General features: G+C 47.3%; 7 protein-coding genes across 7 annotated transcripts; 5 read left to right on the forward strand and 2 right to left on the reverse strand.

Annotated features, from left to right (window-relative positions):
* Positions 1-5,938: 5,938 nt before the first annotated feature.
* RhiXN_03534 (uncharacterized protein) lies at positions 5,939-6,235 on the reverse strand (the record flags this gene model as incomplete). Its single annotated transcript, XM_043323351.1, has 2 exons — positions 5,939-6,119; positions 6,174-6,235. The coding sequence occupies 2 exons, from the start codon at positions 6,233-6,235 to the stop codon at positions 5,939-5,941; spliced, it is 243 nt and encodes an 80-aa protein (XP_043175770.1).
* A 657-nt stretch (positions 6,236-6,892) lies between these two features.
* Positions 6,893-9,884, reverse strand: RhiXN_03535 (RNA-directed DNA polymerase from transposon BS; the record flags this gene model as incomplete). Its single annotated transcript, XM_043323352.1, has 6 exons — positions 6,893-7,699; positions 7,754-7,888; positions 8,768-9,036; positions 9,100-9,183; positions 9,236-9,566; positions 9,855-9,884. 6 exons carry the CDS (start codon positions 9,882-9,884, stop codon positions 6,893-6,895), a joined length of 1,656 nt encoding a protein of 551 aa, XP_043175771.1.
* A 2,873-nt stretch (positions 9,885-12,757) lies between these two features.
* On the forward strand, positions 12,758-14,152 carry RhiXN_03536 (Retrotransposon-derived protein PEG10; the record flags this gene model as incomplete). Its single annotated transcript, XM_043323353.1, has 1 exon — positions 12,758-14,152. The coding sequence occupies one exon, from the start codon at positions 12,758-12,760 to the stop codon at positions 14,150-14,152; it is 1,395 nt and encodes a 464-aa protein (XP_043175772.1).
* A 1,021-nt stretch (positions 14,153-15,173) lies between these two features.
* Positions 15,174-16,525, forward strand: RhiXN_03537 (Retrotransposon gag protein; the record flags this gene model as incomplete). The annotated part of the gene is made up of 2 exons (XM_043323354.1): positions 15,174-16,254; positions 16,320-16,525. The coding sequence occupies 2 exons, from the start codon at positions 15,174-15,176 to the stop codon at positions 16,523-16,525; spliced, it is 1,287 nt and encodes a 428-aa protein (XP_043175773.1).
* Positions 16,526-16,764: 239 nt separating this feature from the next.
* Positions 16,765-19,955, forward strand: RhiXN_03538 (Retrotransposable element Tf2 protein; the record flags this gene model as incomplete). Its single annotated transcript, XM_043323355.1, has 2 exons — positions 16,765-18,827; positions 18,869-19,955. The coding sequence occupies 2 exons, from the start codon at positions 16,765-16,767 to the stop codon at positions 19,953-19,955; spliced, it is 3,150 nt and encodes a 1,049-aa protein (XP_043175774.1).
* Positions 19,956-20,757: 802 nt separating this feature from the next.
* RhiXN_03539 (Retrotransposable element Tf2 protein) lies at positions 20,758-21,495 on the forward strand (the record flags this gene model as incomplete). The annotated part of the gene is made up of 1 exon (XM_043323356.1): positions 20,758-21,495. The coding sequence occupies one exon, from the start codon at positions 20,758-20,760 to the stop codon at positions 21,493-21,495; it is 738 nt and encodes a 245-aa protein (XP_043175775.1).
* Positions 21,496-21,519: 24 nt separating this feature from the next.
* RhiXN_03540 (Retrotransposable element Tf2 protein) lies at positions 21,520-22,452 on the forward strand (the record flags this gene model as incomplete). The annotated part of the gene is made up of 1 exon (XM_043323357.1): positions 21,520-22,452. The coding sequence occupies one exon, from the start codon at positions 21,520-21,522 to the stop codon at positions 22,450-22,452; it is 933 nt and encodes a 310-aa protein (XP_043175776.1).
* Positions 22,453-22,458: the final 6 nt, after the last annotated feature.

The raw sequence follows: 22,458 nt of genomic DNA on the forward strand, positions 1-22,458 counted from the left end.
ATTACAGAATCTGACTAATTACAAATGCCTTATATCAAATGCCTAATCCAATAAGAAGCCTGCTCCATCAGCTGCCTGACTCATGCATACATGTCACTTATGATGTCATCAAGGTGGAGGTGGCTACATAGATGACTAGGCAGAGGAGGGGATGTGGTAAGGCACTTAGGGTATGACATAAGCACTGAAGTCACATGATTGAAAAGTAGTCTGTTTGTGTTGGTTTAAATGTGAGAAAATTGGAATGAATCTCATGGTGTTGTGTGTGTGTCTACAACAGTATGCCAGTATACTGGCAGTGATCTGGATTTCACCTGCATTCCCACTTATGCAGGTATACCTGCTGCTCCAAGTCATGGCATGTTCCTGATGTATGAACCAGAAAATAAAGAAAATTGGTACCTCTTGATTGGTATGTAACATGTCTTGTGGAATAAAATCCTATCATTTGTTGCAGGGAGAACACTGCTTGAACAAATGCATTAGAAGGGGGACAGTTCTGGCAAGGTCTTCACAAATATTAGTTTCATGGCTCATAAAATGCACAAAGGTTGGGGCATTCCATTGATATGTATCACTACTGTGGGAAAAAACCCATGAGTGAGATTGCAGTGGTTCTATTATGTATCTCATAATATTTCATTCACAGCTCACCATCCACCATAATCTGCATATATCTGACTTTCTGATTTCATGGCCATTTTTCTCTTAATTCCATTATTCCTGTCATTACTTGTCATAACCTCCTAACATATACCATTAGAACCGCACGATTTTTCTATTTTTTTTAGTATTTTTTACGGACTCGATATCTTTTGTTTTTTGATCACGTGACCTCGGCGCTTATTAGGCCAAGATGCCGCGCCGAGATGCCGTGCCAAGGGCGCTTAGGAGAAATCCACGCTTCTGCGCAGTCCGCAGCACGCTTCTCTTTTCACATGTAGGCTTCTTTTCACACACGCACAGACCACATGTAGTTAGTAGTATTGTCTATATATACAGCAGGAAAATTGCTTGGACACCCCAAGTCGATTTTACCTTGTCTCATACTCATTGAGGAGGATATCCAGCCAGCTAAGTAGCCGGCCCCCTTAGTCATCAGTAGTAACCCCTCTACCTTACTCACCACACCTCTCAGGCCTAAGGCCCCCTTGCAGTAGCATAGAAGTAGTAGGCCGCCTTAAGCGGTATTAGTACAGCCTAGTTAGATAGTTAGACCACCTCTGTCAGTAGTAGTACGGCCGTAAGCGCCCGCCCACTAGCAAGTACCCAACCTTACAGTTGGCGTACAACATTACTCTATGTAATGCTTGTGCTGACTGTATGTGTTACACATTGTTCAATAGAGCTCCTTTTGCTTGCTCTAATGCTGCCTGCCACATGCTCATACAGTAAGATCCCATGGAGATATTAGCTTCACAAGATTCTATCTATGTGGCTCAAGTACCTTACCAATCATTATGTTTGTACCTTTACATCTAGCTCATCACATGACTAGCTCTAACTTGGGAAATGAACCTTATTCCTAACCTAGTTGAGTCATACCTCTCATGAGATTACTAAGGTTCTCCTTATTTAGTAATTTATAGTGGCACTGCAAATCCTGCTTATGAGTCATTCTTCTTGCCACCAGAATGACTCACACTAATGACTCACTCTAAGTGCTCATTGGCTGCCAAGCATTTCTTGATAGACTGAGTCATGTATTCAGATGTTTCTATATCTAACTAATTGCAGTTCAACCCAAGAGCAGTCACATTCCATCCTAGTCATATCTGTGCCTTCCCACCCACCAATCACAGTCTTAGGAAGCACAGTCCTAAGCAAGTCATACTCATACTCTGACTAGGTGAATGACTCAGTAACTCTGCCACTCTAGGGTATAAAAGGGGACTCTTGCATACCCTTGGAGGGCACCCTTCACTCTTACTACTCACTGTTACTGTTGACTGTCACTCTTGGGTTTGGGCTTGCCCCCCTCAATTGTGTGATATATTGTGCCTCAAGATTTCAAATAACTTAAACTCTTATAAGTGAGTCTCCCAGGTACTCATAGTGTGGAAAGGTAGTAGACCTGATACAGAGTTCTTAGGCTAAGTGAACAGAAGGCAATCATCCTTAGAAGGATATATACTAAGTAACCAGTTAGTTCCTGCAACTAGAAGTGAAACCTACATAACTATCTCTGCCAAAGGGAACCTGAGCCAGTACTCTTGCTCTTGCAGAAATACTTACTAAGACACTTTACACTGTGAAAGGATATATGTGTGGTTGATTGTATTCAAGATAGCTAGACCCAGAGAACCCTAAAGAAGCTACTTGTTTACTTAGCTTGGAAATTGGGAATCTTGCAAGACAGACTCTGCTCAGCACCAGAGTCTCAACCTCTTTTCCCCCAATTTACAGCATGGGGACAAGACAGAGGCACACACCATGCCAGCACAAGTTTGAGATACATGGTGGAGGTGGAGAGTTCTAAGTGCCTCACCACATGATGCTTATATATCTTTATTAAGGTCAGCTAAGTCACAAGACCCCAAGCTCAACTGCACAATCAGACACCAGGTCACATCAGAACTCCTTCTTATGCCTGTACTTACACAACTCTTAACAGGATTCTTTGAGGGCCAAAAATGCTGTCTGCTCTACTTGAGTCCATTTCCATGGCACATTATTTTTTAAGAGTATAAAGTGGTTCTTCAACATCTCTTAAACCCTGAATGAGATCACTGTAGAAATTCAGGAATCCCATAAAAGATTGGATGTTTGTCACAATTTCTGGGGTGTCCCAGGCAACTGCCTTAGTTACTTTGGCTGGGTCAACTTCTATAATGCCAGAGGCTACAATCAGACCCAAATAATCAGTTTCTGTAACATGGAATGAACATTTTTCTATTGTGCATTATAGTTTATTTTCTTGTAGATGCCTTAGTATTTCTGGTACATGTTTTTTTTATCTTCTTCTTTACTGTCTGAAAAAACAAAAATCCTCATCCATGTATACTATCACCATGGTCCCCAAAAGGTGTCAAAAGATGTTATTCACAAAGTGCATGAGTACTGCCAGTGTATTTGCAAGTCCAAATTGCATGACCAATGGTTCAAACATGCCATATTTAGTCTTGAAAGCAGCTTTCCATTTGTCATCTTATTTGATATTAACAAGATTATATCCCCACATCAAATCTAATTTTGTGGGGATTTGGGCCTCACATAGTGTTCCTAATGGGTCTTTGACCAACAGAAGTGGATAGACATATTTATTGCCATATTGTTAAGCTTCCTATAGCCAATTCACATGCACAAATGGCCATTCCTTTTCTTGACAAAAATCACTAGTGAAGCTATGGGGAATGTGGATGCACAGTTATGTCCATTTGCCAGTTGCATATTGATGTTTTCTTGTAGATCTTCATCCTCACTCATGCTTGCACTGTAGATTGGTTCATGGCATGGTTTTGCATCTGGTTTCAGATCAATTGACACATCATTTGATTGGTGAGGAGGTAATTTGGGCATCTCCCCATCTGTAAAGATGTTATGGAGTAGGGTTTTAGGGACTATGTAATTAAGTACAGAAGATAATAAAGTGATTAATATATTAACTATCTGTGGATATAAAAGGCAGTAGACTAGCTATATAAGGGTAAATTAGGTTAGTAATCAGGGTGATCCCTACACTTAACAAGTAATCAAGCAATGACTGCAGTTGCAGGTGGTTAGTTGTGCTTACACCCATGGTATGAAAGCTAGTACTGAGTCTTAGTCACTTACTGTAATTTACCTGAATTTTTTAGCAGTTTATTTGACTGAGTGTTGTAGACACAATTGATACCACGGAATTTATTCCAATTTTCTCAAATTTAAACAAAGAGCAACAGACTACATTTTCAATCACATGACTTCGGCGCTTATATCATACGCTAAGCGCCAAGCCACGTCCCCATCTGCGCTTACTCAGCATATGTAGCCACCTCCACCTAGGATGTCATCATGACACATCAGTGACACGTATGCATGAGTAAGGCCAACTGCAGAGCGGGGTTCTTATTGGATTACATATTGGATATACTGTATTTGTAATTAGTTGTTACCTAGAATATATAAGGAGGCCAACCAACCATGGTAACACCCAGGTTGATTACCTCTTGTTGCATCCCCATTTTGTACAAGGGCCTTACTGCCCGGTAACCACTTAGTTCACATTGTTCACACCACCTTAAGCGGCTTCTCTGTTGTACTTACATAGCTAGCCATTGCCCTTACAGCCTTGGTCATTGTAGTATAGCTGGTTGTCATTGTAGGTAGCTTGCCCACCGCCTTAAGCAGTTTACACTTAGATACACCTGGCTGCAAGTGCCCTCCTCCTCAACGTCCTCACAGACATCTAGGACACTAGGTAATTGACCTTAAGTTGGTTGCAAACCATGCCCACCAAGCACACCCACTCAACAAACAAGAAGCCCCCTAGTACTAGCACAAGGCAGGTTAATCAGAGAAACTAGGTTGCTAGGTAGGCTTGGTCCCAACGTGGGACCCAAACTGAGCCAGGCTACCCATGGTAGACATCTTAGGCTTGAGTGTATGCATGGAGATCACACCTCTGAACACTAGTCAGTATTTGAATGAAAACATGCAAGCTAACACATGTAGTGCATGCTTTGTATGCACAGCAAGCACAACACTTGACATCTGAAAAAGAGAGTATGCACAGTGTGATACTTATCATGCGTACTTTGTACGCACAGAGAGTGTGGGACTTGTGATTTGTCAGTATTTATACTGGCATGCACATAGCACCACACACCATGTGTACAAAGTATGCACAGAGAGTGCAACAGTGGTGATTTGTCAGCATCTGCACCACCACGCACATAGTGCCACATGCCACACATACAAAGTATGCATAGAGAGTGTGGCATTGTGATTTGCCAGTATTGATATCAACATGCAACATGCACATAGCACTGCACACCATGCGTACAAAGTACACACAGAGAGTGCAACAGTGGTGATTAGTCAGCATCTGCACCACCACACACCTAGTGCCACACACCATGCGTACTTTGTACGCACAGAGAGTGCAACACTGATGATTTGTCAACATCTGCACCAGTGCGCACATAGTGCTACACGCTATGCGTACAAAGTATGCACAGAGAGTGCAACACTTGTGGTTTATCAGTATCTGTACTGGTGCGCACATAGCACCACACAACACGTGTACCAGTTATGCACAGGGAGTGCAACATCTGTTGTTTGTTAGCACTTATACCAGTGCGCACATAGCACCACACGCCATGCATACTAAGTATGCATCAAGATCATAAACAACCTGATTATTCAGCATTTGCGTTGGTCACACAAGCTATTACTTATTATGCATACTATGTACGCACAGAGCATGCAGTAATGATTCTCTGATGGTGCTCATATTTCTCTAATCCATTATCCATGCATGGTAAACAACAAGTACAATCAATCAGTAATACAACTTACTTACATGCCATATGTCAAACTTGAAAAATATGTTGGGGAGTGGAACTGTAACTATAAGATTGTGTATACTTTGTTTTGTAGTGAGCTCATCATGATAAGCTCTAAGCTTCATTTGTACATAGACATATCACTCAACACTCTCATGCTGGGATTTCCAAACAAGCAACTTGTATAGAGACTAGGCCTGGTATTCACATCATGGACATTGGAGCCACCCAATTGTGTTGATATTAATACACCTTCTATTTGTCTATACACTTAGAGAAAATGTTGTACACGCATACGCTTGGCAGGTTGTCATCTGTATTTCAAACAATACTTGAGCTTACATGCTATCATATGAACCGGGCTTCCAAGACTCAGAATTGATTATGCCTAACACTAAAGGCTACTACCAAAAGGGGCAATTGATATCATGTATTCATGGCACATATGTAGATTACATTGTTCTAAACATGCCTGTACAATCTCCCTTTGAGTGTTGAGACTGTTTGCCCAACAGGCTAAGATGGAGCTCAAGAAGCAAAAGCTGATTGCTGACCATGGTGTTCTCCTTCATCTTCTTGTCAATAGCCACCAGAAGCCCCTGTTGTGCCTTCTGCAGCTCCTGCTTGGCCATGCTATTCAACGTGTTAAGATCAAACCAAGTGTAGTACCCATCAAATGAGACCTACTGAAGAGCTTGAAGTTCCTCATCCATCTTGTGGAGCAAACCCCTTAGCACAGGGGGCGCCATGTCAAAAAGGACCCCCCGGGAGCGTTCTGGGCCGCATGAAGCCTTGCAGTGTACACATTGCTTCAAGCCTGTCTTACCCCCACCAGTCCCCGGGTCAGCAATACATTTTTCACACACAAGATGACCTATTGATAGACTTAGATTTATGAGACTTTACCCAAACTTGCAACACACCGCACTCCAGAGCAACAATATTCCCGCTGCTTGCAATGCAGCAGCAAGCCAAACACCAAGTTAAAGACTGCCCAGATTGATTGGAGCTCACGTCTTGGCTAGTCTGGTGGGTCAACATGAAAAAAGATCTTATATGTTGGGGACTGATGCGGCTTTGCAATGTGTGGCATGTTTTATATGTTCTGTCAATATCTTGGTAATCATGTCATGTGGCTACTGTTTTTTTTTTTGTTTTCTTTTGGAATACACTTCTATTAGGGAGAATAGGAGCTACATGCAAACAAGGCAAACCACTCATGATAATACACAGAACACCATTACACAACACATTCCCAAGCAAAGCACAAGGTGACAGCAAAGGAGAGAAGGAGAAACAAGGAGACAAAAAGGATCCAGAGCAACAAGGTGAGAAGGGGTATGGTTGGGTGGGTGCTCAGTGGCGTTGGGGTTAGGTGGGGGAAGGTGGGGCAGTATCCTGTGTTATTATTTGTAGAGGCCAATTCCGGAGTGAAAAATGAATTTTGCAACCACTTTGAGGCCCTTGGTAGACCCAAAGAGGGTGAGGGGGTTGAGATCAGGTGCAACATTGGTAAGATTTTTGTGGCTATCTTTGGAGAGAGGGCACAAGAAAAGTAGGTGCAGGATGCTTTGGATCTGCTTGCTGCATGGGCATTTGTGGGAACCCTTGATGAATGGCATTCTGTCCTTGTATTTGCCAAACCACCCATGGCCTGTCATCACATGGACAAGGCAAGAGGAAACAGAGCAAGGTAGGCCAGGATTATAGAAGATGGGGTGGAGTTTGAGAGACAGGGGCCAAGGGATGTGTTTCCACACGGTTTTGGAGTGAGGGCTGTCCGCCCAGATTTTTGCCCATGTCTTGGAGGCGCGTTGAGTGGCTGGACATTTAGCCCACGTTGTGGTATGGTTGAAGAATGCGGTGGGATGGAGGTTGAGTCCTTCATTAGCTAACCTGTCAGTGCGTTTGTTCCCATCAATCTTGGAATGTCCAGGGATCCATTGGACCACAAACCTGCACCTTGGGTTGTCCCTAAGAAAAGCATGGACTTCCTTCCAAAAGAGGATTGACGTGTATTGAGCAGGGTGTGGTTTGGATCTGTTGATGATGCGTATGGCTGCTAGGTTGTCCAAAAAGACATGTATTTTTTGGATGTTGTGAGACCTGGCAAACCTAACACATCTTTGGGCTATAAGGGCAAGGGCAAGCATCTTGGCGTCAAAGATGTTGGTGCAAGGGCCAATACCACTGCTGAACTTGGCCACTTCAGACTTTTTCCATTGTATGCTATATCCAATTCCAACCTTGCAGACCCCTGATCAAACCTCTTTCAAGCTGTCTGAGAAGCCAACTAGAGTGCCTTTGTGCGCAAGTGCGTCAATCAGGCGGTTGGCATTCTTGGCAATCTTTTCTTGGCAATTCTTTGAGGAGCCACCAGGGGGAATGCGCATACTAATCTGCTGGGGAACAGGTTATCAGGGAGCCATGGGGGGTTGAGATAGGGGGTTTGAAATTTGGCATCAGGAAACACGTGGCTACTGTTTGTTTGTTTGTTTTTTGGTACACGTTCATATATAAACATACAGGAGCTACACAAACCACTCACAGAACCAAGAACACCAAAAAGCGCTACAAAGAGAGAGAGAAACAACAAAAACAGCCATAGCTCATGGTACCGTGCCTTGAATCTAATTGTAGTTTTTGTATGCTGCAAACCCCTGGCCCAACAACTTAACTCAGTAGTCCACTACCTGTACTAATCTCCATGCTACAACCATTTGAAGTGGGCACATCAAGCTCTGCCCTCCTTTTTGTTTCCCTTTTGTCTTCTGTTATCTACGCCTGCATTGTTCTTTTTAAGACCATTCTTTGCAGACTCTGCCATGTCACTTCAGCGCCACCAACATATTTGGATGCAATAAAAATAATTGATAAGATATGTTTACATTGTTTGTAATAATCACATTACTTCTGTATGATGAAAAGAGAAGTAACGCAAACGCAAAAGCAATGTGATCTCCAAATAATATAAAATAAAATAAAACAAAGCAAAAAAGGAGGGGGGGATTACAAGCAGAGCCATTTCAAGTGGCAAACCGCGGCAGGAGCATATCAACAGATCAACAAAGATATGGTACAATAAGCTAGGTGTCCTGCAGAGGCAAAGAGCTGCCCCTCAGCTGCCTCCTTGCTCAAACAGGCGCACAGTTGGCCAGGTCCAGGTCTGACATTCAATTGCCAATCTACTCCATATCCCTTGGCCTTTGTGGCAGCAATTGTTTATCCTGCTGCCCGCTTGGCCCTGCTGTAGGGGGTGGTTGTAGAGACTTGGTGCTCACCAGCAGAGATTCTGTACTTGACTGAGGCCAAGCTTCTGCCTGGCAGGGTGTTGGCAGATTGAGCTGCACCTGGCAGCCAGTCACACGCTCCAGGACCCTAGCAGCGTTCTGCACAGCCATGGTTGCGTTGGTCACAATCCTCTCCCTTTGTGCATCAGTCAAGTGAGCGCCAGCAGATCCCAAGCCTTCACCAGGCATGGTCAAGCTACTTGGTCTGCTCAACCTCACTTGGGTGAGGAGACTCCTTGCCTCCAACAGCTCTCTCTGCACTACAAATCATGTGTAACCCATATGTTAATAAGTCTGCCTTGCAATGAAGGGTAGAAACTTACCGTCCGCTGTACTTAAGGTACTTGGCTGTGGAGCTGGCCTTTGAGGATACCTGGTCTGCGCAGTCAAGGTCTCTTCTGGGGCTGCTTTATAATGACTCAGTAAGTGCGTGATTGATACATGGTTGTAAAAGATTACCTTTGCCTGCGCTACTCAGGCTCATGTCAACAGTCCCTTGATCCTCCACCAGTTTGCCCTCAAGCTGTGTCCCAAGCGCTGCTGGCAATGTCAAGTGGTTGGCAGGAGTAGGAACGGGGGCAGGAGCAGGAGCAGAACCAGGGGCATGGCTGGGAGCTGGAGCTGGAGCTTGGGTTGGAGCTGGGGCTGGGGTGGCAGTGGTGGGAGCAGGAGCTGGCGCAGGGGCGGGAGCTGGGGCGGGAACTGGGGGAGCTGGTGCTGGAGCTGGGGCGGGAGTGCTTGGAGCAGGAGCTTGTGCAGGGGCGGGAGCTGGGGCGGGAGATGGTGTGTCCTGGACACGGTCACATGACCAGTACAAGTGGTTGCATGCTGGCCCAAGCCCAAATTTGGGGGGTAGCAGGTGTAATCATGGGTTGTCAGCAGAGGAATAATAGGGCTCTATGGCTTAGTGGTCAAGCTGGTTCAATTCCGGCTAGTTCTATTTTCCTCTGTTTATGACATGGTGCATTTTGTGTCTTGGCTCAAAGATGTTTGTGCCGCAACACAGACATGCCTTATTGCGCTAGCCATTCACCTACTGTAAGCACCCTTCTCTCTTTTGAGAGATAGCTAGGTGCACCTGAGGCCTGGCCACCCAAGGAGTGAGCATGGGGGGGAGAGGGGGAGGGGGAGGCAGAGGAACGCAAGGTGGTGTGGCTTGAACCCGCAGTAGTTGCCTTGTCAGGGGCTCTCTGCTTGCCCTTTTCCTTGGCCAAAGGCGCGTCAGAGCAAGCCCTCTTTGTTGGCCTTGGGTCACTACCTTCATCTGTGGCCTTGCAAGTACCAGATACCACCTTGTAGGAAGATTTGTGTTATGGAATGACTAATTTAGACATATGCGCCCCTAATTGCCAATAGTGAATAGTGCAAACTGGAGTAATCATACTTGCTCTATCCAAATATGGGCATGAATATTACTATATTTGGAAACTGGCAGCGCTACAAGACCTTTTATACTTTATTTCCTCATGGCGCTTGCATATATACACGTCTGATTATGCAAAGTAGTCATACTATTATTTCTATGATTTATAGCATATTTTGTATCATACATTTATATGTAGGAACGGTACTTGTAGACCATAGAACAAGTGCAAGTAAGCATGCAAGCGCCGGCGCTTAGTCATTGCAAATAAGCGCCAAAGGTCGGCGGGGCGCGCCAACGCCGATATCTCGGCGGGAAATAGGCATATTACTATGCGGACAAATACCAATAGGTCGGAGGCTCCGGCATCTCAGTTCCTAAAAAGAAATCGTCTGATTCTGAGCCAAATTGATGGAGATACTAACCATTTAAGTTTCTAGCTTTTTCTATGAGATCCTACCTTGCCTCAAGGTTATTTTTAGCATTCACACTAATGTAATTTAGTCATGTATGCTCTAGAACATTCTGTAAATAGCCTTGAGTCTATCCCACTAGGACCTATTGGGACTAATTGGTCTTTATGTATCAAATAGCTCAGACTGTACCTCTCATGTAACTTCCTCTTTTGTACATCATGTATATAGTTATTTGTTCTCCCTCTGGGGTATATAAACCCCCTGAGGGAGACCCTTTGAATACAATCTTCTTTTCATCCCATTCTTACCCCTTGTGTGAACTTGAAGATCTATTAGATCTTCTTTACTTAGTTTAGAGTGTCTTATTTCGCTTTCTTAGCCTCTTAAGCTCACTGAACTTAACCTGTAAGGTATCTTGGCGCATATAGCCTCTAGCAAGGTCCCAACAGATACTGGGTAGCTAGGAAAGGCTCTAGGGCGACCCTGAACCTCTTGAGTAAGTCAGTTGGGAGAGTTTAAGGCCTTGAGAGCAGCATATACACCTTAACTGAGTGCGATCTCAGTCAAATAAATTACTAGCAAATCCAGATAAATTGTAGTAGGTAACTAAGACTCAATACTAACTTTCATACTATAGGTATAAGCATAACCAACCACCTGTATCTGCAGTAATTGCTTGATTACTTGTTAAGTGTAGGGATCACCCTGATTACTAACCTAATTTACCCTTATATAGCTAGTCTATTGCCTTTTATATCAATAGATAACTGATCTATTAATCACTTTATTATATTTTGTACTTAATTACATAGTCCCTAAAACCCTACTCTATAACATGGTTGGTTATATCTAGTACCTTAGACTAATGTTACTTAAGCCTAAGTGACTAAGGGTATGTATACTTAAAGTCTCTGGGATAGTACCTTAAGTAAGAGGGTTACCTGACTAATGTACAGGATTGATAGGGTTTGTGTTGTAGACACACTCAATACCAGGGAATTTATTCCCATTTTCTCAATTTTAAATGAAGACAAACAAACAACATTTTTGATCACGTGACTTCGGCGCTTATATCACACACTAAGCGCTGAGCCATGTCCCCATCCGCGCTTACCTCAGCATACGTAGCCACCTCCACCTGATGACATCACTATGACATGTCAGTGACACGTATGCATGAGTAAGGCCAACTGCAGATTGGGGTTCTTATTTGATACAGTATTGCATAAAGTTGTATTTGTAATTAGGTAGCTCTGTAATATATAAGGAGGCCAACCAACCATGGTAACACCCAGGTTGATTACCTCTTGTTGCATCTCTAAACCTGTACAAGGCCTTAGGCCAGTAATTACTAAGTCTCCACCTGTACCCATTGCCTTAAGCAACTTCCTCATTGTAGATACATAGCTTGCCATTGTCATTAGGACTTTGGTCATTGTACTTAGGTAGTTAGTTGTTGTAGGTAGCCTCCCCACCGCCTTAAGCGGTCTACTCAGTCCATACGGCCACAAGCGCCCGCTACCTAGACGACCCTTAAGGACGTCTAGGACACTAGGTAATTGACCTTACGTCGGTTGCAAACCGTTCTGCACCCCACCCACTCAGATCCAACAAACAAGAGAGCCTCCTGTACTAGTACAAGGGAAATCAGGTGATTGGACTTGCCTTTTGCTGTTAATAATCAAACCAGCGTCGGTCCCACCTAGTACCAAATTACTACAAGGCAGACAGGTCTTAATTGTCCGCATACCCCCAGTCACTGCACCCTCTACCTGCAACCTTAGACAGTTGATCCACCCGCTTGCAGAAAACCTGCTCCACATCACGCCTGCTCACGGCTGCTGATTGGTTGAAAGGACTGTCCAACGCTAGGTTGGTTGAGACAAAGGTTTAGCGTTTGAGTAGTAAAGCAACCCATAAGTCCTGATATAGGCACCCCGGCTATCAGCCCCCATCATCCCCACATTGCCCACCATTACCTCCCGCACCCCCTCTTGCGCTTCCTCCCGCACCCCCTCTTGCGCTTCCTCCCGCACCCCCTCTTGCGCTTCCTCCCGCACCCCCTCTTGCGCTTCCTCCCGCACCCCCTCTTGCGCTTCCTCCCGCACCCCCTCTTGCGCTTCCTCCCGCACCCCCTCTTGCACTTCCTCCCGCGCCTCCCAGCACACCGCTTCCCACCAAGGCCGTTCATACCCTCATGAAATGGCAACCCGCTCCCAGAGCACCGCTTGTCCCCCGTCCCCTCTCAATCAAGGAGAGTTGGGACCCGCTATTTTGGCAACCGCCAATGAGCCAACAAGCCTCGAACCCAAGGTCTATGGGGAAATCTCCCTCGGCTGCGCAATCTCCCTCCTCCTGGGATTGCAAAACCAAGTCCTCCGGCTCAAACGGGAACTTGAGGAACAAAAAGAAGCCACAAAGGAAGCCCAAGACTGGATGGGGGCAGTTGATCAAGCCCTCACTTGCATCAAGACTAGGGGTGGAGCCCCACACACACCAGAAGACCGGAAACCTCCGGCAATCGAGGCCACGCCCAGGCCCATACCCAAAACCAACCCTCTTCCAGCGCCTAGTGCGCCCCTCATTGCCTGGGCCAACCCCACAAAAGCTCCCCCCGCCTTTGCACAGCCAACTCCCATCCGGGCTCCCCCGCAAGTCCATACTCCCCCTACATCTGCGCCTATCAGACTCCAATCCCCCCATGTCCCTCAACCAGTAGCCGCGTACCAACCCCCGGTTAAGGTAGACCACCCTGATGCCTACACTGGGAAAATAGGGAATGAAGCCCGCCAATGGTTAACCAGGATGTTGGCATGGGTACACCTCAATCAAAGGATGTTTCCCACGGATCAGGAGACGTTGTCATTCCTCCTGATGAACATGAAGGACGTGGCAGGAGCATGGGCGCACCCCCATCTTGATCAACTTGGGTCCCACAGGGCCTCAATCCAAACAGTTGACAATTTCAGGATGGAGTTCTTGACTGCGTTTGGTAACCCAGATGCTACACAAGCCGCCAAGCGGCAAATCACAAACCTTACTCAGACAGGCACCTGTGCTGAGTACATCACAAGGTTCAGGACCATTGCTATGGACCTGGACTGGAACAACGCCGCCCTCCGTGGGCAATTTGCACGTGGCCTCCACTGGGAGGTCAGCCATCTTATTGCCACCCGCAAACAGCGCCCAACCACCCTCCTTGAGCTGCAGAATGCGGCTCTGGTCATCGATGGCGCCCTCCGTGAGGAACGTGCCAGCCACCCGCCTAAGGGTAGTAAGTCTGGAACCTCTTCTTCCACCCCCAATAGGGGGGCAAGTACCAGCCAACAGGCCACAAGACCAGGGCGCCTCTCTAACAACCCCAACTTTGTCTCCAAGGAGGAGCAAAACCGCCGCCGTGCTGAAGGCTTATGCATCAAGTGCAGCAAATTGGGCCACAAGTTTGCAGAATGCCGCACCGGCTGGAAAGCCACGCCTAAAGAGGAAGGCGTCAAAAAGGAATCCGCCAATGTTGTAGACACAATTGATACCAGGGAATTTATTCCCATTTTCTCGAATTTAAACAAAGACAAACGGACAACCTTTTCAATCACGTGACTTTGGCGCTTATATATCATACGCTAAGCGCCAAGCCACGTCCCCTTCCACACTTACTTCAGCACACGTAGCCACCTCCACCTGATGACATCACCATGACACGTCAGTGACACGTATGCATGAGTAAGGCCAACTGCGGAGCGGGGTTCTTATTTGATACAGTATTTGATATGGTACATTTGTAATTAGCTAGCTTGTAGAATATATAAGGAGGCCAACCAACCATGGTAACACCCAGGTCGATTACCTCTTGTTGCATCCACTCAGTGTACGAGGGCCCTACAGCCCGGTAAATTACTTAGTTTAACCACTTAGGTAGTCTACACCGCCTTAAGCGGCTTTGTTGTTACACTTAGATAGCTTGTCACTGCCTTTAGCGGTCTTGTTGTCGTAGGTTAGCTGCTTGTTGCCGTAGATAGGTTCATTGTTGCCTTACAGCGACTCTCTCATTGTACTCCGCGGCCACAAGCGCCATCCCCCTTGACACCCTAACGGACGTCTAGGACACTAGGTAATTGACCTTAAGTCGGTTGCAAACCGTGCCCACCAAGCACACCCAACTCAGCCTCGACAAACAAGAAGGTCCCCTGTACTAGCACGAGGGAAATCACCTGATTGGGCTTGCCTTTCGCTATCAATAATCAAACTAGCGTCGGCCCCAGGTAGTACCAAATTGCTATAAGGCAGACGGATCCTGATTGTCCGCATACCACCGGTCACCGCACCCTTTGTCAGCGGAGCTAGCCAGCAGATCCACCCGCTTGCAGAAAACCCGTTCCACATCACGCCCGTACACGGCAGTTGATTGGTCAATAGGGACTGTCCAACGCTAGGCGGTTGACGCAAGCTCTTAGCGCCAGTACAATAAAGCGCCCTATAAGTCCTGATATAGGCACCCTTGGCTACACAGCCCCCATTTTCCCCCATCTTGCCCACCATTACCTCCTGTACCCCCTCCCGCGCTTCCTCCTGCGCCTCCCAGCGCACCGCTTCTCACCAAGGCCGCTCATATCCCCATGAGATGGCAACCCGTTCCCGGAGCTCCGCTCACCCCCAATCCCCTCTTGATCAAGGAGAGCTGGGACCCACTCTTCCGGCAACCACCGATGAGCCAACAAGCCTCAAACCAGAGGTATACAGGGAAATCTCCCTTGGCCAAGCAATCTCCCTTATCCTGGGATTGCAAAACCAAGTCCTCCGGCTCGAGCGGGAACTCAAAGAAACCAAGGAAGCAACCAAGGAAGCCCAAGACTGGATGGGAGCAGTCAACCAAGCCCTCACTTGCATTGAGGCTAGGGGTGGAGCCCCACACACACCAGAAGACTGGAAACCACTGGCAGTCAAGGCCACGCCCAGGCCCTTATCAAAAACCGACACTTTTCCAGCGCCTAGTGCGCCCCTCATCTCCTGGGCCAACCCCAGTAAAGCTCCCCCTACCTTTGCTCAGCCAACCCCAGTCCAGGCCCCCCCAAGAAGCTATACTCCCCCTCCACCTTTGCCTATCCGACTCCGCTCCCCCCAAGTCCCACAGCCAGCGGCCCCTGTAGCCACTTACCAAGCTCCGGTCAAAGTGGACCACCCTGACGCCTATACAGGGAAGATAGGGAACAAAGCCCGCCAATGGCTCACACGGATGTTGGCATGGGTACGTCTAAATCAACGGATGTTCCCCACGGATCAGGAGGTCCTGTTGTTCCTCCTGATGAACATGAAGGACGTAGCAGGAGCCTGGGCTCACCCCCACCTTGATCAACTTGGGTCCCACAGGGCCCTTATCCAAACAGTTGATGAGTTCAAAACGGAGTTTTTGGCTGCATTTGGGAACCCGGATGCCACACGAGCCGCCAAGCGGCAAATCACACAACTCACTCAGACAGGAACCTGTGCTGAGTATATCACAAAGTTTAGGACCATTGCCATGGACCTAGACTGGAACGACGCCGCCCTTCGTGGGCAATTCGCACGTGGCCTCCACTGGGAGGTCAGCCGCCTCATCGCCACTCAAGAGCGGCGCCCAACCACCCTCCTGGAGCTGCAGAACGCGGCCCTGGTCATTGATAACGCCCTCTGCGAGGAGCGTACCAGCCACCCGCCTAAGGGTAGTAAGTCTGGAACTTCCTCCACCCCCAATAGGGGGCAAGTACCAGCCAACAGGCCACAAGACCAGGACGCCTCTCTAGCAATCCCAATTTTGTCTCTGAGGAGGAGCGAAACCGCCGCCGGGCCAAAGGCCTATGCATCAAGTGTGGCAAGCCAGGCCACAAGTTTGCGGAATGCCGCACTGGCTGGAAAGCCACGCCTAAGGAGGAAGGCGTCAAGAAAGAAGCCGCCAAGGTTGGCAAAGAGTCTGGACCCAAATTGGGAAAAGACTAAGGGTACCTGCTGCCGCGCGCAAGGACCCCAAGGACTCTGGTTGTATAGAAATATGTAATATATCAAGTAGCTCAAATAGAATCTCCCCCCTCTTCACCATTTCTATTACACCAGAGAAACAAGCGGAAAACCTAGAAGTCCTGATAGATTCAGGCGCCACCTCCTCATTTTTACACCCCCGTACAGCGGAACTACTCCGCCTCCCTCTAATAGACCTCCTGCACCCCTGTACTGTTACCATGCTTGATGGGTCAAGCCCCCAGGCTGGCAAGATCTGGAAGAAGGCACTCCTGACCTTCTCCCTTGATGGCAAGAAAATGACCAAAACTTTCCTTATATGTAACACAGGGTCTCACGCCGCCATCCTGGGATTGAAGTGGTTGGACGCCCACAACCCGGAAATTGACTGGAATATGCGCACTCTCACCTTCCCCCACGCACCACCTGAGCATGTGGCCATCGCCAAGGAAGAGGAAGCCAACCAAGAACCCCTTGAAGGAGTGCCCTCCAAATACCACCAATATGCAAAAGTATTTGGAGAGGAAGAATTCAACAAGCTCCCTCCTCACCAGCACTACAATATTGGCATTGAACTTACGGAAGAAGGCCCCTTGAACTCACCCTTATACAGTATGACCAATGCCGAGTCTGCCACACTCAAAGACTGGCTCAGGGACAAGCTCAAGGCTGGGAAGATCCAACCCAGCAAATTGTCAATTAGCTCTCCCGTAATGTTTGTTCCCAAAAAGGATGGCTCCCGCCGTTTGGTCGTTGACTACTGTTGTTTGAATAACCAGACCAAGAAAAACGTCTACCCATTACCCCGTCCAGATGACCTCATGGCCCAGCTCCGTGGTGCCAAGGTGTTCACTAAGCTAGACCTAAGGTGGGGTGACAACAATGTCCGTGTTAAGGAAGGGGACAAATGGAAAACTGCCTTCCGCACCAAGTACGGCCTATACGAGTCCCTGGTCATGACATTTGGCCTGACAAACGCCCCTGCCGCCTTTCAGCACTTCATGAACAAACTGTTCAAGGACTTACTGGATGTATGTGTCATCATCTACCTTGATGATATCCTAATCTACTCTAAGGATGACGCAACTCACACAAAACATGTCCATGAGGTTCTGAGACGGCTAATGGAGAACCAACTTTTTTGCAAGGCGTCCAAATGTACATTCCACGTCACCTCTGTGGAATACCTGGGAATCATTGTTTTGGACAAGGGATTTAGCCTGGATAAGCTCAAGATCCAGGCCGTGCAAGAATGGCCAACCCCAACCAAAGTCAAGGAGGCCCAGTCCTTCCTGGGATTTGCCAATTTCCTACAACAGTTTGTGGCCAATTTTAGTCACATGGCGCAACCCCTACACAACCTAGTCAAAAAGGACATGCCCTGGAAATGGGACGCAAGGGAGCAGGAAGCATTCCAAGGACTAAAAGATGCCATCACAAACGCCCCTGTACTACGCCATGCCGACCCCACAAAGCCTTACTTCCTTGAAACAGACACATCCGGCGCGGCCCTGGGGTCCATACTCAGTCAACGGCAAGAAGACAGACGCCTACACCCACTAGGATTTCTGTCAGAATCATTTAAAGGTGCCAAACAGAACTACAACACCCACGATAAGGAACTCCTAGCCATCATCCAATCTTTTGAGTACTGGCGCATCTTCTTAGAAGGAACCTTACACCCTATTACTGTGTTTACGGACCACCGCAACCTGGAATATTGGAAGGAGTCCCGCACCTTCAACCAACGCCATGCACAATGGCATCTACTCCTTGCCGGTTATAATTTCCAGATAGTCTACCGCCCAGGGAAACAGTTGGGAAAACCGGATGCCCTCTCACGCCGCTTGGATCATGCCAATGTCCCTCCCGCCAATCAAACAATGCTCCCAGATCCCGTATTTGCTAACATAGCCCAAGTGACCCCTGAAAAGGAGCTTCAGCAACAGATCAAGGCTGCCCTGGATCAAGACAAGTCTCTGGAGGAGATATTACAGTTCCTCCAGAACAAATCCAAGGCACCACCCTCAATCAAACAAGCCTTTAAGGACTATGAGATGGAGGCCAGATTACTGTTCTACCAAGGACAAATTGTAGTACCTGACGTAGGCACCCTGAGGACAGATTTGCTTTGCATTTTCCACGACAGTCCATTGGCTGGTCACCCAGGCAGGCAACAAACTCTGGAATTTGTATCACGTAACTACTACTGGCCGGGCATCCGCGCAGATACATATTGGCACGTAGACTCCTGTGAAACCTGCCAAAGGATCAGAAAGCCCAAGTATGCCTCCATTCCCCCCAACCGCTTGAGTTACCAACCAGACCCTGGCAACACGTCTCCTATGACATGATTGTAGACCTGCCAAGGGACGGAAGTAACAACTCCATACTGGTCATAATAGACAGTTTCACAAAATACGGAATCTTTGTCAAATGTTCCAAGAAGCTCAAAGCACCCGAGCTAGCGGAACTGTTCCTGGAACATGTGTGGAAACGTCATGGAATGCCGGAAAAGACAATATTGGACAGGGGCAGAGTCTTCAACAACAAGTTCCTACAAGCACTGTACAAACGATTAGGCATTGACCCACACTTCTCCTCAGCGTACCACCCGCAAAGCAACGGACAAACGGAACAAGTGAACCCCTCTATTGAACACTTCCTAAGGGCTTACTCCGGTATCAATCAACGGGACTGGACAAGGTGGCTCCCAATGGCGGAATTTGCATACAACAACGCCGTACATAGCAGTACTGGGAAAACCCCGTTCAAGGCCTTATACGGATGGGAACCTTCCCTGACCCCGTCCAACGTACCAACAGATGTCCTGGAAGCCAATGATCTAGCTCAGACGATGGAAGCCCAGTGGAGAGAAGTAGAAGCTGCACTCTGGCAATCCAAGACAAGAATGACCGCTGGAGAGGAAGGAAGCCCAACCGTGTTTGAAGTAGGGGAAGAAGTATGGCTTGACGCCAAAAACGTTAACCTAAAAACCTTGAGTCCCAAACTGACAGAACAACGCTTGGGACCATTCAAAGTCTCCAAGAAAATCTCCGACCGTGCTTACCGACTCAAACTCCCTTCAACTATGCGCATCCACAATGTCTTCTACATGGGACTATTGTCAAAAGTCAAAAGAGATGACAAGCGCGCCTTTGAAAATTGTCCCCCTCCAGTCACCGTGGATGGGGAAGAAGAGTACAAGGTTGAAGGGATCACGGACATGGAAGAAAGGAACGGAAAATGGTTCTTTAGGGTAAAATGGAAGGGCTATGGATCAGAGGAGAACACCTGGGAACCAAGGGAAAACTTCAAAAACGCCGAAAAAATCCTAAAAAATTTTGAGAAAAAGATGAGAGAGAAGGCCCTTGGCGCTGCCAAGGCCCTTAGAGGGGGGGCAGTGTTGTAGATACAATCAATACCAGGGAATTTATTCCCATTTTCTCGAATTTAAACAAAGACAAACGGACAACCTTTTCAATCACGTGACTTTGGCGCTTATATATCATACGCTAAGCGCCAAGCCACGTCCCCTTCCACACTTACTTCAGCACACGTAGCCACCTCCACCTGATGACATCACCATGACACGTCAGTGACACGTATGCATGAGTAAGGCCAACTGCGGAGCGGGGTTCTTATTTGATACAGTATTTGATATGGTACATTTGTAATTAGCTAGCTTGTAGAATATATAAGGAGGCCAACCAACCATGGTAACACCCAGGTCGATTACCTCTTGTCGCATCCACTCAGTGTACGAGGGCCCTACAGCCTGGTAAATTACTTAGTTTAACCACTTAGATAGTCTACACCGCCTTAAGCGGCTTTGTTGTTACACTTAGATAGCTTGTCACTGCCTTTAGCGGTCTTGTTGTCGTAGGTTAGCTGCTTGTTGCCGTAGATAGGTTCATTGTTGCCTTACAGCAACTCTTTCATTGTACTCTGCGGCCACAAGCGCCATCCCCCTTGACGCCCTAATGGACGTCTAGGACAGCCAAGATCGGCAAAGAGTCTGGACCCAAATTGGGAAAAGACTAAGGGTGCCTGCTGCTGCGCGCAAGGACCCCAAGGACTCTGGCTGTTTGGAAATTTGTAATATATCTCGTAGCTCAAATAGAATGTCACCCCTATTCACAATTCCAATTACGCCAGAGAAGAAAGCGGAATACTTAGAAGTCCTGATTGACTCAGGCGCCACCTAGTCATTTATGCATCCCCGTACCGCAGAATCACTCCGTCTTCCCCTCATAGATCTCCCTTCACCCCGCACCGTCACCATGCTTGATGGGTCAAGCCCCCAGGCTGGAAAAATTTGGAAGAAGGCTAACCTAACCTTCTCCTTTGATGGCAAGCGCATGACAGAAACCTTCCTAATCTGTAACACAGGATCTCATGCCGCCATCTTGGGATTGAAATGGTTAGATAACCACAACCCAGAAATAGATTGGAATCTGCAAACCCTCTCCTTCCCCCACAAGCCACCAGAACACGCTGCCATTGCTGAGGAGGAGGAAGCTGATGAAAACACCCTTGAAGGAGTACCCCCTGAATACCATCAATACGCCAAGGTATTTGGGGAAGAAGAATTCAACAAGCTTCCCCCACACAGGCATTATGACATTGGCATTGAGTTAACGGACAAAGGCCCCCTGAATTCCCCCCTGTATAGCATGACTGACGCCAAGTCAGCCACACTGAAAGATTGGCTCAGGGACGAACTCAAGGCTGGTAAAATTTGCCCCAGTAAATTGTCCATCAGTTCCCCCGTCATGTTTGTGCCCAAAAAGGATGGCTCCTGCCAATTGGTAGTTGATTACCGTTGCCTAAATAACCAGACAAAGAAGATTGTTTATCCGTTACCCCGCCCAGATGATCTCATGGCCCAGCTCCATGGTGCCAGGATTTTTACCAAGCTGGATCTACAATGGGGTTATAACAACGTTTGAGTAAAGGAAGGCAACAAATGGAAAATGGCCTTCCGCACGAAATACGGGTTATACAAGTCCCTGGTTATGACCTTTGGCCTGACTAATGCACCGGCGGCCTTCCAACACTTCATGAATGAGTTATTCAAGGATTTATTGGATGTATGCGTCATCATCTATCTGGATGACATCTTAATCTACTCAAAGGATGACGCGTCACACACCCAACATGTTCATGAAGTCCTACGTTGGTTAATGGAAAACCAGTTGTTCTGCAAAGCATCTAAGTGCACGTTTCACGTTGCATCTGTAGAATACTTGGGGATTATTGTGTTGGATAAGGGTTTCAGCCTGGATAAGCTCAAAATCCAGGCGGTCCAAGAATGGCCCGTGCCTACCAAGGTTAAGGAAGTCCAATCCTTCCTTGGGTTTGCCAACTTCCTACGCCGGTTTGTAGCCAATTTCAGCCACATAGCCAGACCTCTGCACAATCTGGTTAAAAAGGATACAATCTGGAAATGGGCTGCCAAGGAACAAGAAGCGTTCCAGGGACTTAAGGATGCCATCACCAACGCACCCGTCCTTTGTCACGCCGACCCAGGGAAACCTTACTACCTAGAAACGGTTGCTTCAGGCGCAGCCCTAGGATCAATATTGAGCCAACGCCAAGAAGACGGCCGTCTCCATCCAATAGGTTTCTTGTTGGAATCATTCAAGGGTGCCAAACAGAATTACAACACCCACAATAAGGAACTCTTGGCAATCATCTGTTCATTTGAGTACTGGCAGATCTTCTTGGAAGGAACCCTTTACCCCATCATTGTATTCACCAATCACTGCAACTTGGAGTATTGGAAGGAATCCCAAACATTCAACCGCCGCCATGCTAGATGGCACCTATTACTAGCCGGTTATAACTTCCAGATTGTGTACAGGCCCGGAAAACAATCAGGGAAGCCAGATGCTTTATCACGTTGATTGGAT

Source organism: Rhizoctonia solani, chromosome 1 (genome assembly GCF_016906535.1).
Source record: "Rhizoctonia solani chromosome 1, complete sequence".
Taxonomy (NCBI): domain Eukaryota; kingdom Fungi; phylum Basidiomycota; class Agaricomycetes; order Cantharellales; family Ceratobasidiaceae; genus Rhizoctonia; species Rhizoctonia solani.